Genomic DNA, 16,139 nt, shown 5'->3' on the forward strand with positions numbered 1-16,139 from the left:
TATCGATCAGAAGTTGCATTGCAGTTACCGACCAGAAGCCTCAGGAATTGTGGAGCAGATCAATGGCACGATCAAAGCTCGAATTGCCAAAGTGTGCTCCTCAACGACCCTGAGTTGGCCTGACGCCCTGCCATTGGTCCTCATGAGCCTTCGTAGTACCCCAGACAGAAGAACGGGGTTGTCACCACATGAGGTGTTAATGGGGAGAGCAATGAGGCTGCCATCTGTCCCAACTACTGCACTGTTAAATATCACAGATGATATGATCCTGGACTATTGTAAGGGGCTGTCTGACGCCATTCGTTCTGTGTCCCTTCAGGTGCAGGCTGCCGAGGTTCCATCGTGCCAGGGCCCGTGCCATGACCTGTATCCTGGGGACTGGGTCCTGGTGAAAAAACATGTGAGAAGAAGCTGCCTGGATATTCGTTGGCGTGGGCCCTTCCAGATCATCCTGATCACGAACACGGCTGTGAAGGTGGGAGGCCTGCCCAATTGGATCCACGCATCACATACGCGAAGGGTTCCAGCACCTCGGGAAGAAACAGCTCCTCTCTCGGATAGACGTCCAGCAGAGGACCGAGAAGCCATAGAGGGGGCTAGCCAAGCTGAAGAGGTGCCAGCGGAAGCAGGGAACGAGTCTGACCAAGCTGAGGACGGTCAGTACAACAGCGAAACAGACGACGCTACAGAAGGAGAAAGTAGCTGGGAGTACGAGTCAGACACTGACAGGTCTGACAGAGAGCGAGAACAGACAAGAAGGAGAAGGAGTAGAAGGGCACGTGGAGAAGCTAATTGGCCGCAAAGAAGGAGCTCTAGCCTGAGGTCAACTCCAGAGGTAACCCTTCCTCCGATATCAGAAGACTCAGACCCGGAAGAAGGTGCTCAGGGCGCTGAAGCACCGGACCGAAGAAGGTCAAGAAGAGTGCGTGTGCCTAACAGAAGATACTCCACACCTGAGTGGACATATCTGGCGACAAATGTCTGTGAAACAGGAGACAGGGAGGATCCGAGCGGTGGTGGTGTCCAGTTCTGAGCCCATCGTCACCGTGGAAATACGACTGTTGGTACCCGGAGTCGAACAAGAAGGGTCACTAACATTCATGCTCCCCAGACCTCCCCGCCTCAGCAAGTTAAAACATATGTTTCTCTCAGAATTGCAATTCCCCGACTTTGGTACAACGATAACAGCACATGAAGAGCACAATCTTCGTTTGGAAATACTGAACTTTGCTATCGAAGCTGCAGGCACAAACTTGATAGTAGACTGTTAAAGGACTTTGTAAATAAAGCAAGCAGAAAAAGAAGATTACCTAGCGCCCAGGAAGCAGAGAATATTAGGGAACTTCCCTTGAGTTGATGGAGAAGGGCTAGGGTTGTCTTTATTGAACTGTTAAAGGACTTTTGCGAAGAAGGTTGTCAGCTTCCAGTTGTGTGGATTCTAAAGACAAAAGGATTAAAAAGGAGACTGTAAAGGAACGAGAAGAAAAGAACTTTTTGCTAAGATAAGAGAGAGCCATATTGTCTGACGAAATGGAAGCCGGCACCCAGAACCGCAGAGCTAAATGTATAATAGGTACACTAATAGTAGGAGTGATAATATTGATAGCTTTAGTGGTAACAATTTCTTATGTAAAGGGACATGAGGAAGAGGCAAAGGTAACTGATGTGAAATCTGTAGAAACGCTTACACCCACTGTTGCTGGTGAGAAAAGGGAAAACATTCAAGAGAAAGCGTTATTAGCTGCAGAAGCCCGCAGGTTACACGTAGATGAGTCCCAAGGAGACTTTAGGTCAAATGCTTATGCTAAACTCTTATATGAATACGTGGATGCCATGGAGGTTAAGGACTGTTACGTCTGCATGCAGTTGCCGGCGTCTGTAGATGAAGGCATTAGATACCATCACCTCCCGCTGACATATGGCATTACATGTAGCTTATTGCTTAGTATATTTTATGAGAGAGATAGTTTTGAATACTATTTCTCCAATTATGATTCAGTGTTGCCAGAAGTCCCAAATTATAAGCAGATGAACAAATGGGACTACTGGAAGAGTGAAGACAGATTGGCCAAGTTCTTCATTCCTTGGATTACCTTAGATACTTCACATGCCCGTAGAAATAACCTGACATGCAAGGTGTCAGAAGTCGAGAAGAAGTGCATAGGGCAGGTGGATGATCGTTATAGGAGACAAAAGATTTTGAAAAAATCAGGACAATGGAAAACAGATTGGACCGAGGAAGAGAAGGCACACAAGAGAAAGGGTAGTAGTGGTCCAATAGCTTTAGATAAGACGCAGAGAGGAAAGCTATGTCTTCACCGAGCCAAAACGTATTATGAAAATGTATACGTGGGAGAAGTCGACTGTGAACATGCTTTCAATATAGAGTACTATACTAAAGATTTCCTGAAGGGAATGCAAGTGATTCCAAATGTGTATTTTGTATGTGGAAGAAATGCCTACGTGAGACTACCTGACAACTGGTATGGATCATGTTACCTAGCAATTGTCTTCCCCAAAATATATCATGCACAAGACTTAGTGATCATTGAGGGCAAGACATCATCGAGGGGAAGGAGAGATATAGGAGATGCAGAAATGGTTGGAGATGTCTTTGGAGCTATGTTCCCTCTTTTGGGTCTAATCCTTAATGATGTTAAAATTAGACGACTGGCAACAGTCGTCGACAGGTTGTCTGCCAGCACTGCTCAGTCCTTAATGCTGGTAGAAGGAGAGATGCAATCGATAAGGGCTATGGTTCTTCAGAACCGTCTTGCGTTAGATGTCCTACTAGCAAAAGAGGGCGGAGTCTGTAAGGCTTTGAAGGTCCAGGAATGTTGTACTTACATTCCAGACAATTCAAAGCCCCTTGGGAAAGTTATTAGGAACATAACTGATATTCACAAGGAGATCGAAGACTTGAGTAGAGAAAATGTCTGGGAAAAGGTGGGCCACGGAATGAGTGAAGTTGGAGGGTGGATTTCCACCTTAGGCAAAAGCTTTGTGTGGTATATACTAAAACCTATCATCATAATATTGATCTGTGGGATCATATTGTGGGGATTGGTGAGGGTATTCAAATGGTACAGAGCAAAAAGGTCAGAAAGGGCCCAAAGAGAGCAGCTGCAGAGATTGGCTGCCATACAAGATAATCAGTACAGGAGTCTGAGGGCTCTGGAAGCGCAGAGACAAGTTATGCTAGCAATAACTGCAGTTTAAATGTTAGTGATGACCCCGAGAGGTCATCAAAGGGGGGAACTGAGAGAGCGCAAACTGACCTAAATGTATGAGTGCATCACACTTACCTGTAGTAAGCACAAATCATGAGGAGAAATGCCATGAGTGCTAATAGTATCTGAAATTATATTCTGAATGTATAGCTAATGTAGAGATTTAAGTAGAAGTGGAACTAATACAGAAATGTGTGACACTATATGATTTTATTAGATGTGATTATTTCTGAATCCATGTCGTGTAGCTGCTAAAATGTAAGATGGTATGTGGTTAAACGCAGAATGTGGTAGGCCTCAGGGCCAGAGCTAAAAGGGAAGGTGTTTCTTTTCACGACATAGATTGTACTAATGTTTTGGTCATTGCATTAATGGGCCATGATTTATAGATGTGTTTACTGAATAATAGAATAAGAGTATTAACATGCTTTAATTAATGAAGAAGTTGAATGCTATAATCATTATGAGAAATATTGTAGGCCTGAAATGTTTTAACATTGATTTACACGTACATGTCTGGGCCAAGAAATGTTGCGAACCTTTTTGGAAGTCTATGAGAGTTGGGATCTTGGCTGCAGATGTCTGTCTGCAAGAGAAAAGGGGGAATCCAATTATAAATAAAATGAATAGAGGTCTGTTCAGTAGACGGCCCAGACATGGAGGAGGGTTCCGGAATGTTTAAGGGGTATCAGCGGGCCGGAGAAGAGTCTGAGAAGCAAGGTCAACTCCAACGTATGAGGCCCAACACAAAGCAGCATGGAAAAAGCCAGAAGCTACACCACGTGAGGGGCGTCTCGCGAGGGGCGTCTCAAATGTTGTTGACTGTTTTGTATTAGGGACAGCACCCTTGGGTGGAGTTAGAGCAGATACCTGAGGACCCTTTAGAGAGCGGATGGGTAGGCAGAGAGGGGTCATGACTGGAGAACTATAGGTTTTCACCAAGAGACTTAGAGTGAGTGACTTCCCTTGGGGGTCATTCACTGCTGACACCTTTGTTAGGTTGGGATTTGGTTAAGTAGGGATACCATCTAGAGCAGGGTAGGGACAGCCTAACCTGTGTGTTTTCCTCCAACTTAAATGAAGGAGAGATATGCGTCAATGCTGATAGCTTTATTATTCTTAGAACTTGTGTTAGTAATTTCCGTTGCTCGTCTGAGGGCTTTCAGAGAGCACATGTATGTAGTTGGACCTGTGTATCTCGTGAATCTCATTCTGAGATGCCTGTATTTGCAGCTTATCCTATCCTTACAATAAACTTTTGAAAGCTAGAAGTTGTTTGTGATCTTTGGGAGCGAAGTCCCTTAATGGGTGAACTAGCTTGGAAATAGATGCACTTTCTTCCTCAAAGACAGGCAACAAAGGTTCAGTCGACCAGATCGAGGTTTGGATCAATAGTGATAAGGTATCGATCAAAATCTCGCCCTTCCATATGCATCGAAAGCACTGATGTTAGAAGTGGAAGAGGCTGCCCTGCTTTGAGTGGGCTGGAGAATGGCAGGTGTACGCTTATTGGATACTCTTGCACAACAAGAATATTATTTGTTCACATTTGAGGGAAGAACAAACTCCAATAAGGTTGGTTATCTGCAACCTACAGCTTGTTGCAAAAACTAACTTTTTGATTATTTTTTTTGTAGAATTACCATTGCGCTATATTTTTTGTACAATTAACATTGCGCACCATGTTTTTGCTAGTTTGATTAAATGGCAGGCAGAGGTGTGACCTGAGAATTAAAAAATGTGCCTCTCATGTTGGATTAGTGAAATCTTAAGGACTTTTTTGGGCCCCTGGTGAAGCTTATTTTGGAACCTATGTTTTGAACAAGTTATGTTTCCAGCAAATCCAAGCCCCTGTGTAGTCGAGCAATATTACATGACACGTTAAACAGTCAAAAGCATTAAAAAACAACAGAATGCTCAAGGCGCTTAGTGTCTGCCGTCCACATACTGCCAAAAGAAAGCAAAAAAACTATTCTTAAGACATTTGATTTTGCGACTGGGTCTAGAATTTTGTTAAACTGAAGCAATACTATGTTTTGTGGTATTTGCTCTCTAACCAACCTTCTCCATCCATTGAAGGAAGTACATTGCAAAGGTAACTTGGTTAATATTTTGTATTCTAGTGCATAATATTAAATAAGAAATAAGCTCACTGGACTTGATATTGTGGCTTTGTTTGGCATATATTCATGTCACAAATAAATCTCTCTTCACCAATGGCCTATTTGCTGTAACATTAAAATTCGAAGGGCTGCTCTGAGCATTTTCAGCATTTGATCGGGTAAAACATTTCCACTATTCCTCTTCTACTGAGTTATCCATCTTCTCCGTTATCTATGTGTTCAAATGTTTGTTAGAATGCTTTGTCTGAACCAAGAGAGCAAGAGAAACATAATCAGAGAGGAGAGAGGAGAATAAGCGAGAGGTAAAGTAGAAGAATAAAGCAGATTCATTTGGAGATGGATTAGAGGGGTAGGTGAAATGGGGCGAGTGTAAGGTAAGGATAGAAAGGTGAGCTCGTCCCAAAGGAAACATTTTGAGAGATAGAAACAGGAGAAGGTAGATAAAGAAAGAAAGATAGTCAAGGTTTTAATATGAGGTACAGAAAAGAGTTAGGGAAGAGGCTACTTAGAGATAATAGGAAGACGGCTGGGGTATGAAATGCAGTGATTAGGGTGATAACGTCTATTAAAGGAGTAAAATCGAAGAATTTCAAGATATATGTCTGTGTGTTTACCCGCAGTCACAGTTTTCCTCCTTTTATATACCATTTTAAATATTCATAAATTGCATATAACAAAACAGAATAACATTAAAATGAGTAGACAATTTAGTGCAGCAACAACCTAAGATAGAAGGCCAATATGACCATGTTGTGTTATATGATTTCCAGATTTAATTGTAATATTTATCACAATTTCCACCTCATGAAATTCCTCTGGAAAAAGCCACAGTTTGCTAGTCTCCCTTTTAATATAAGTACTGTTAGAAGCATTTGGTACTCCATCTATGTTCTTTTTCTGAGACTTTACTTCCTTGCTTCATCTTGACCTCAAAGACCTTTTGGGATACACCTTACCTCCTACTAGCCAGGGTTTACTCACAATACAGAAATGTATCCAATCTTCCACATATTGTCTGACCAGGTCCCACACAAAAAAAATTTACTTTTTTACAGACCTGTACTGGACTGAACGATTCCTGATGCAACTGTCTGTCCGAGAAGGTCATATTGGTTCAAGCGCGAGCCATCTTCTGCCACCACCACTGACTGTGCAGGATCTCTTGTCCACTCGTAAATGACCTCTGCCCGGGTGTATGCATCTAATTTTGCAAAATATGAACAGTTATAGTTTATTTTAATAGAAACTTTAGCCAACATTCTTAGTAGAAGCCATCAATTCACAGTCAGGAGAAGAACAACAATATCCAGGTGAAAGTTCACTGAACCATAAGAGCAACATAAGGAATTGAAAAATACAATATGAGCTCGATTCACAAAGGGACTTACATGTAGTAAAGTTACAAGTGCAGAGTCTCTGCACATGTGGCGGAATCTCCTCACTCGGGGTGGAATATCCGCTCCACTACCCTCTCTGCAGAGCGCTGTGGAGAGACTCGTAACTTTACAACATATAAGTTCCTTTGTGAACCGGGCGCTAAATGTGTAGAATTAGCAATAGACCCACTTTCCTTAAATGATCTATGAATGACAGTATTCTGCTGTTGCTTTGATATAAGAATCTTCAGTACTCAATCTGCCTGCATTCTAACAGATATATGTGGCTAAAGCAGAGCGATACCAGTGTGTTTCATATTTATCTGGGTGGAGTTCCACGTACAGTAAAAATATATTCAATTATCAAGTCTGCACTCGAAAAAGCATCCTTTACAACCTCTTAAAGTGGGCTCCAGAGGATATGTAATATCAGTTTTAATAGTTTACGGAAAAGGGCAACATGACCATTGTTCTTTTAAAATAAGCAGGGATGTAGAATTTGGATGAACTAAATGTTTCCGAACTTTCATGGTGATTTTGTCTTATCTTACGTGAGTCACAGCTCATGCAGTTTCCAACTGTGTCACTGCCAGTGTGTATGTTCTGGATTATGGATTTATTGAACTATTCTTTTTATTTATTGTAAATATTAATGATATATTAAACTGTACAGGGAAGGGCAAGGTCTGGCAAGTGAATGCACTTGACAGAACAACAGTTTAACAAACTGCACTGAGGCCCTGCAATGCAGACCTGATTTCGCTTTTTAAAGCTACTTGTGTGGGTGGCACAAATAGTGCTGCAGGCCCAATAGTAGCATTTGCATTACCAGCCCTGGCACACATAGTGCACTTTACTAGGGACTTTACTCAGTAAGGCAGTCATACCAATCATGGACAACCAATTACCTATTACACTTTATACAGGGAACACTTACACTTTGACACAAAGTGCCTGGGATGCGTAACACAAAACAAATCAAAGGGTCGCAGAGAAGACGATGTGTCGATTCTTCCTGCGCTTTGGTTCTGATGCCACAAGATGGCACCTCGATGTGTTGCGGCGATCCAGTGCTATGCGAGAAAATGGTGTCTTGACTGCGATGCGACAACGTGGAGGCGATGTGTGCATGCCCGATGGCCGTTTTCTGAGCCACGACAGGCCCTGCGACAGGCTTCTCTGGTAATGCGAAGACACTTTCGGTGATGGCGACATGCTTCTCTGGTGTTGCGGCGATGATCAGCAGCAGTGCGCTTCCTCAGCAATTCGGCGGCTCTGCGACACGCTTCTCCGGTGATGCGACAGCACCTTCTGTGCAGCGCATGCTTCTCCAGTGATGTGATGGCAAACAGTGGCAGTGGTAACACGCTTTCTCGATGATGCGACAGCGACTGCTGTGGCGGCATCACTCTTCTCTCGTTGCGTTGTGCTTCCAGCTCCCTTCAGCAAAAAAGACTCACACACAGTTACAGACCCTCCTGGCAGACTGGAACTCCCAGCAAGGAAGTTCAGGGAAGCTGGGGGTGAACTCATTTTGTGCCTGGGACCTCGGAAACAGGAGTCCAACTCATTTCAGGCCCTTGGAGACTTTTCTTCAGAGGGACACAGCACACTGCAACATCCTTCTTCAAGCATGGAGCACAGCACCCAGCAAAGTCCTTTCGTTCTCTCCTCAGTGGAAACAGCAAACTGCAGCCCAACCCCAGACGCACAGCAAGGGCAGTACTTCCCCTCAGTCTCTTCAGAGGATCTTCTTTGGCAGGGATTCCTCTTAATCACAAAGTAGTCTTGGAAACTTTTATATCCCTGTGTTTCCACAACAGGAGGCCAGCTCTTCTCAGGTCCTTGGAGACTTTCTTTTCATGACACAGCACACAGCAAAGTCCTTTTCAAGCAGGGGGACACAGCACACAGCAACGTCCCTAGTCCTTCCTTTGGCAGAAATAGCAACTACAGGCCAACCCTAGACACACACCAAGGGCACTACCTCTCCTTCAGCTTTTCTCCTCAGTAAAGGTTCCTGCTTGGTTCCAAAGCAGTCTAACTTTCAGGGGTTTCAGCTCTCATATGTATACCCCAAAAGTCTTTGTTCTCAATATGTGAAGGGTCCTGGACCCAGTCCAAGCCAGTTCTGGGTGCACCCTGCCAGTGCACAACTTCTTCCTTTGTCAGTGTGGGCCAGGGTCATCAGACATACCACAGGAGGTGGAGGCAGCATTGTGGAAGGCAGGCACAGCCCTATTCAGGCCCAGGTGCTACTCCTCCCACAACTCCAAATGCAAATAGGTCTATTCAGCCTAGTGCTGACTCACCCAGACTCCTGGAGCCACACCAGCCCCTGTCACTCTCAAACCAGACAGTCAATCCACAAACAGGCAGAGGCACACAGAAAGGTTGAACAAGAAAATAGCCACTTCCTAAATGTGCTATTTTCAAACATAGAATTTAAAAACCATCCTTCCTAAAAGATGTGTAATTACATTCTGAGTTCAGGGATACCAGACTCCAATTTTTTCATCTCACTCCTATGGGAAGATATGCAGGTAAACCTGTTACACAGCATTCCCCATTCTGGCCTATGGGCAAGATAGCCTTTCAATAGTGAAAAACGAAATTGGCAGTATTTCACTATCAGGACGTTACCCACACTAGTCCATGTCCTACCTTTCACATACAGAGGCCCCCTGCCCAGGGGGGTACCCTGGACCTACCATAGGGGTGTCCAATGTGTAAGAAAAGGGAAGGGTAAGGCCTGGCAATTGGGTGCACTGGCCAGGTCGACATGGCAGTTTACAACTGCACACAGACACTGTGGTGGCAGACCTGAGACATCTCTTTGGGGCTACTCATGTGGGTGGCACAATCAGTACTGCATGCCCACTAGTAGCATTTGAATTACCATCTCTGGCACTCTCAGTTCACTTTACTAGGTATCGACTGGTAAAACAAATTTACCAATCATGGATAACCAATCACAATAACAATTTACAGGGAGAGCATATGCACTTTAGCACTGATTAGCAGTGGTAACATGCCCAGAGTCCTATAGTCAACAACGACAGGTCAGGAAACTAAAGGAGGGAGAAGCAAAAAGTTTGGGGATAACCCTGCAAAAAGGGCCATTTCCAACAAGGGGTCTAACTATGTGAGCTCAAGCCCCTGAACTTTGGAGAATGGCTTGATCAAGTGTGAACAAGACTGGAGCTACTTCGTGGTCAAGAGGACCTTTGCCAAGGAAGAAACAACTGAAGAGATTAAAGTATAGGACTGAACCTTACTGTGTGTTCTGGGGCTGGCCTGCAGTTTGCTGTTTTAACCAAGGAAAGACTAAAGGGACTTTGCTGTGTGCTGTGTCCAACTGGTTGAAGGACTTTGCTTTGTGCTGAGTCCTTAAGTAACTTATCCCCAAGGGCCTGAGGTGAGCTGGCTCCCTGTTTGGAAACACAGGAACACAAAAGCTTCCAGGAGAGTCTCAGCGGCACTGTGGGAGCGTGCTGTTGTGGTCTTGGACCCTCATAAGAACTGCCCTCTTATCCTGGGGCCCTGGAGTCTAAGCAAGGATCAGCGACGCTGTGTGCGTGTGTTTTGTGCAGCCTGAACCCCATTTGTTAGGATTGTCCAGTGATCGTGTCCACCAGAATCCAAGTGAGTCTCATCGCCGCTGTGTGCGGATGCGTTGTGCACCGTGAGACCTTTGTGAGGATTTGCCTTGTTATCATGTGCACCAGAATCCAAGTGAGTCTCATCGACGCTGTGTGCGGGTGCGTTGTGCACTGGGAGACTTTTGTGAGGATGTGCCTTCTTATCGTGTGCACTGGAATCCAAGTGAGTCTTGTCGCCGCTGTGTGCGGGTGCGTTGTGAACCGGGAGACTTTTGTGAGAATTTGCAGTGTTATTGTGTGCACTGGAGTAAAGTGAGTCTCAGCAATTCTGTGCGCGTGATCTTCATGCAGCCTGAGTCCTGTGTGTGGAGTGCCCAGTGATCTCACACCCGGAGGAAGGAGGAGACAGCGACGTTGTGTGCGTCTACTTTGTGGCAGCCTGAGATCTTCGCAAATGAAGCAACCCAGACCAGCAGTCCGGGAGGAGCTGAGTTGCCAGCCTGAGCCCCCATTGCCATTTTGCAAAGCTGCATTGGATGCCCAGCCACTGGACAAGGAGAGGAGAGTGGTTGCGACCCCAGGTAACGCGTGTCATCTCCTGGGGAAGGGCGGGGGCTCAGAGGCAGACACTCTTGGCCTCTCTTTCGTGCTGGCAGCGTGACCCTCTGCTTCAGCTCGTGTTGCGACCCGTATTGCCAAGGGAGTGGCAGTACAGGAACCGGAGTGCGAAACTGCAGTTTAGGATTACATCGTATTGTGTTGGGGGCTACTGTGATAGGCTGACTGCAGGTCAGAAGGAGAGGCGAAGAGACCACCTGAGACCCTGTGATCGGGGCCTGAGAGTACTGTGTAGTATTCCATTTCTGCAGAACGGAGTACCTGACTGATGTATTAGACATGGCATCATTTCTGTATGATAAACTACCTGGTTGACGTATGACGCATTGCCTTGTTTCTGTATAACAAACTACTTGATTAGTGTATTAGGCATTACATTATTCCTGCATAACAAATTACCTGATTAGTGTATACGCATTGTCTTATTTTTGCAGAATGACATATCTGGCAGTTGTATTATGCATTGCGTTATTTGGTGGTTGTATTATGGATTGCATTATTTGATCTTGCAAAGTGCCTGATTGCTGCGTTACGCATTGCATTCTTTTCATTGCAGAGTCTCTGATTGCTACTTTACACATAACAGTATTTTTACATGGCAAAAGAGCCTGATTCCATCATTACGAACTGTATGACATGATATTAGGAGTACAGGAGATTGTTTAGAAGTGTTCATTGACATCGCCAGAACTTACAAGGGCTGGCTGGCCTAACAACCAGCCAGGAGAAATATTACACAACTTCATATGTTGGTTTTATATCGTGTGGTCTTTTCGTATATCTTTTTGCATAAAGTTTATACTTGGTTTAAAAAGAACTCGTATGGAGTCTATTTGTGGTGTCATCATTGGATTATTGTGAACATGGTTGCGAATACTTTACACATTTGCCTTGAAGATAAGCCTGGCTGCTCATGCTAAGCTACCGAGGGGGTGAGCGGGGTTATCTAAGAAGGTGACCTTCCTTTCCCTGACGTTGGAACGCAGGTCCTTTCCTGGCCTAAGGTACCTACCTCAACCAACCAGGGATCCCGGCTCTAACAGTTACATTTTGCATATCAATTAAGTTTTTACATTTGATAAGCTTAAAGTGGCAGACACTTCTGTGCCTTTTTAAATACAGCGGTGCTCAATGCTAACATTGTGGTATTTCAACTGCGTGCTTTCCATATTGTTAGACCTGGCATCCTTGGCGTGGGTTTACCCTGTATTTTTGCCTTTGCCGGCTATATTTTTACTGTGCGTTGGATAAATTTTTACTGGTCTAGATGCTTTGGGCACCTTGCCACTGCTGTTCAGTGCCAAAGTGCAAGTGCTCCCTCTGTAAATTGTTGTCATAGATTAGTGTTCCCATAATTGGCTTATTTGGTTTACTGTTAAGCCCCTAGTACAGTGCACTGTGTGTGCCCAGGGCCTGTAAACCAAATGCTGCTAGTGGGCTTGAAGCACTGATTGTGCCACCCACACAAGTAGCCTTGCAAAAGGGTCTCAGGCCTGCCACTGAAGTGTATGTGTGCATTATGGTATTGCCATGTCAATCTGGCAAGTACACCCACTTGCCAACCCTAACCTTCGCTTTTCTTACAAGTGATTCAACTCTCAGGTAGGCCCAAGGTACCCTTGCGGGCAGGGTGCAGTGTATGTGAAAAGTAAGACATTTCCTGATTTGTGCTGCATATCCTGATAAGTGAAATACTGCCAATTTTGTTTTTCACTATTGAAAGGCTATCTGTCCCATAGGACAGACTGGGAGTTCATTTATAACATCTTATAAATATAACTTCCCATTGGGACAAGATAATGTTTGTTATGCTTGAACTCAGAATATAAAGATGCATCTTTTAGTGAGGATGATTTGTACATGCTGTATTTGAAAATACCACTTTTAGAAAGTAGGTATGTTCTTGAATGGCCATCCTGTGTGCCTCTGCTGGTTTATGTTTTGACTGCCTGGCTTTGGAGTGACAGGGGCAGGGGATGTGCATTCTGTTTAGACAGCCACTTTGGGGGGTGAGGTGTGTCCGCCTTTCCAGGGTGAGTCAGGGCTGGGCTGAATAGACCTGGACTGCATTCAGAGTAGGGAGAGTAGATTTCTTTCACACCTGAACTGTACCAGAGGGGACAGAACTGGTTGTGGCTAGGCAAAGAGCTTCTCTGCCACCGGAGAACAAAGGAATTTGTGCTATAAAAAGTGGGGCCCAGACCCCAGACTTTTAGATCACTTCTGGGATTCAAGAGAAACGTTTGCCAAAGAGAAGAGCTGGAGATCCTGAAGGAGAAGTACTGCCCCTTTGATGTGTACTTTCTGGGGTTAGCCTGCAGTGGCTGTTTCTGCCAAGTAAAGGACAATGACTTTTCTGTGTGCTGTGTCCCTTGCGTGAGAAAGATCTCCAAGGGCTTGAAGTAGAGTTTGCCTCCTGTCCTGAAGTCTCAGGAACACAAAGACTTCACCCCCACCTCCCTTGAACTTCCTTGCTGGGAGTTCTGACCTGCCAAGAGGTGCGGGTTGCTGTTCTGGACCTCTGGAGGTTGTTCCTGTTGTTGGAAAAGTAGCGCATTGATGAAAAGCACGATGCATCCGCACCTTCTTCCAAAGTATCAGCGAAGAAACCGATGCAGCACCTGCCCGTGGTTGGAAAAATCACTGCACGCTGCATTGAGTGCACCGATCTACGATGTCCGAGATCACCACACCAATTCTGACATAGGCCCTGCTATGCGGCTGCAAGAACCAACGCATCTTGGGACTGAAGATGGAGAAACTGACTCATCCTCCTGCATTGCACCGGGGCGCCAAGTCTACAGCAACACTGGAGCCGCAGTAAGAAAACAACTCATCACCTTCCCACTTAGTAAGAAACCGGTGCATCACCTCCCTTTCGGTACGAAACCAACGCATCTTCTCCCCTGTATGGCAGTAAGGAACTGAGGCATCATCTCCCATGGAGTAAGGAACCGAGGCATCACCTTCCCTGTGTGTATGGAACGGCTGTTTGTGTTTATGATTTTAACGCATCCTAGGTACTTTATGTTGAAAGTGTTGCATCTATAGTTTGCTATGGACAGAACTGTTTCTACCTTTTAAAAGTCATATTTTGAATGCTGTATTGTGGATTTTTGTCGTTTTGGTCTTATTTGGTTTAGGTAAAGATCACATATTTTTCTAAACTGGTGTGGTGTACATTTGTGATGTTTTCACTGTATTACTGTATGTTTGCACAAATGCTTTACACACTGCCTCTGAGAAGAGCCTGTCTGCTCCTGCAAATCTGCCAATGGGGTGAGCAGGTGTTATTATAGAAATGTATCCCACTTGTATCCCACTTACGCTGACTAGGAAGAAGGGTCCTTACTTGGACAAAGGTTCAAACCATTGCCAACTAGAGTCCCCCATTTCTAACACTTACAATGCTGAATATTATTATATAACTAAATGAAAGCTTTTCTTCACAGCTTCACCGGTGACCTAGTTTCAATGTGTTAAAGTGTGGCCTTTCATTATCTTTTTTCCAGGCAGGAACTGTTACAAGACACTGAAATAGTACAAGGCTCTGGTCATTAGTAACCACCCGCTCGAAACTGATAAATCAACGTATTCAGTCATTTCATGTCTCAGTTGTACCATGGGCTTCAATGTATCCAGCCGGGTGAGGGATGAACAGTTCTGTAAAAGTTGCAGGAAACCAGCAGGATGCTGCTTACTTACACAATAAAGAGGCACACTAAAGATCGCTACCAGTGTGAATACATGAAAGGTACCCACATATGTATTGATGTGGGAACATGGTAGAAAGCATGCCACCAAAGGTGACAGATTAATTGGGACACAGTTATTCTTTGGAACATTTGGAATCACGACCATTGCACAATGTGCTGGTTTTCCGGCAAGAACCCACTTGCACCATTCTCAGCCCCTCCTTCTGGTCTTACTGAAATAATTCTCCCAAAAATCTGAAAATTGTCTATCTCTGGAAAGTATTTCCAGGATATGGGATGTTGAAAATCATATCAGTAAGTTCATATAAATTATATGAATTTCTATTATGGGAATCATTAATAATGGTGTTACACTGTAATAGGTATCCAGAGTTTCCTATGCACAACCACAGAGCATCTCAGAGTACTGTATCACTTACATAGCACTACCGGTTGTTCTGCAGGATCTCACAACTAAAATGCATACCTGTGCACCTCTGTCGCTGTAGACTCTGACAGACTGGTGCTCATCAATTAAATGGAGCCTAAGTGAAAGAGAGTGGAAACAGTGTCTGATAACTCACCTAGTCAGGTGCAGGATTCCCTAGACCAGCATCACATTGTGCATCCCTTGCTATGCTACATAGCTCGATGACAGAAGACCATGAGCTGGCTTTGCATGGAGCAATGCACCGCTGAAGCTTCAAACTTCAGTCAGTGACTTGTTTGTATTTTGTGCACTGGGAAAATGTCTAGAAACAAAGAGAATTCCTCCTCTTTTATTTTATTGGTAAATAAGCTAAAACAGTAGTGTCTCATTTAGTGTTTCAGGACAGACTTTGAGATCCCTTCAGTAATATCATAAATTGTCCTGCAAGCAATCAAAGTGGTATAATAGATGCTGAAACATATATAGTTTGCTCCCTATGCAACTAACACAATTGTGCTTTGCGTGTTTCAGCACAGCAGTGCTTTTATTTCTCCTTTTTAAATGGATAGGATTGTCCATTCTTATCAGTAGTACTCCTTATTTTGCATGTTTTACACCTGGCATCTTTAGAAATCCATATTTGTTTGTGACTTTCTATGCTGCCCTGGGTAGATCTTTGTGCGGGTGAGCAGCACATTGCAACTCCATATGAATCTCTAATACCCCTTGATGGTCAGAGGTTTTGAGTTAAGAAAGCAATCATATATATTAGTAGAAATTACAATGTTTCTGTTGTTTCTTGTTTTATACAGTCACCTGCGCATCATCTTGATTTCATGGTGGAATGCCAGACAATACTATGTAGAATTAGAACCTTGAGATTGACAGTTGTTTTCAGTTGATGGCTGAGGTGTTTATCAACGTGATGGTGTGTCTTCCTCAATCGGAACTGTGATGAGTTTTGGTGAATGAACACCATAAGATGGAAATGTCAAGATAACTCATGAGATGGATTGCTCAGCTGTCCGGGATCTAATTTCCTGTTCACGTTTATTTGAAAAACGG

The 16,139-nt window shown here is 44.2% G+C and overlaps 1 protein-coding gene across 1 annotated transcript in view; it reads right to left on the minus strand.

The window, feature by feature from the left end:
* Window positions 1-16,139, minus strand: part of GABRA1 (gamma-aminobutyric acid type A receptor subunit alpha1) — a 516,827-nt gene that overhangs the window by 111,623 nt on the left and 389,065 nt on the right. Inside the window, exon 6 of the mRNA XM_078650719.1 lies at window positions 6,411-6,554. Coding sequence (XP_078506845.1) covers window positions 6,411-6,554 — 144 coding nt within the window. The remainder of the gene's footprint in view (window positions 1-6,410; window positions 6,555-16,139) is intronic.

Source organism: Lissotriton helveticus, chromosome 7, assembly GCF_964261635.1.
Source record: "Lissotriton helveticus chromosome 7, aLisHel1.1, whole genome shotgun sequence".
NCBI classification, from domain to species: Eukaryota; Metazoa; Chordata; class Amphibia; order Caudata; family Salamandridae; genus Lissotriton; species Lissotriton helveticus.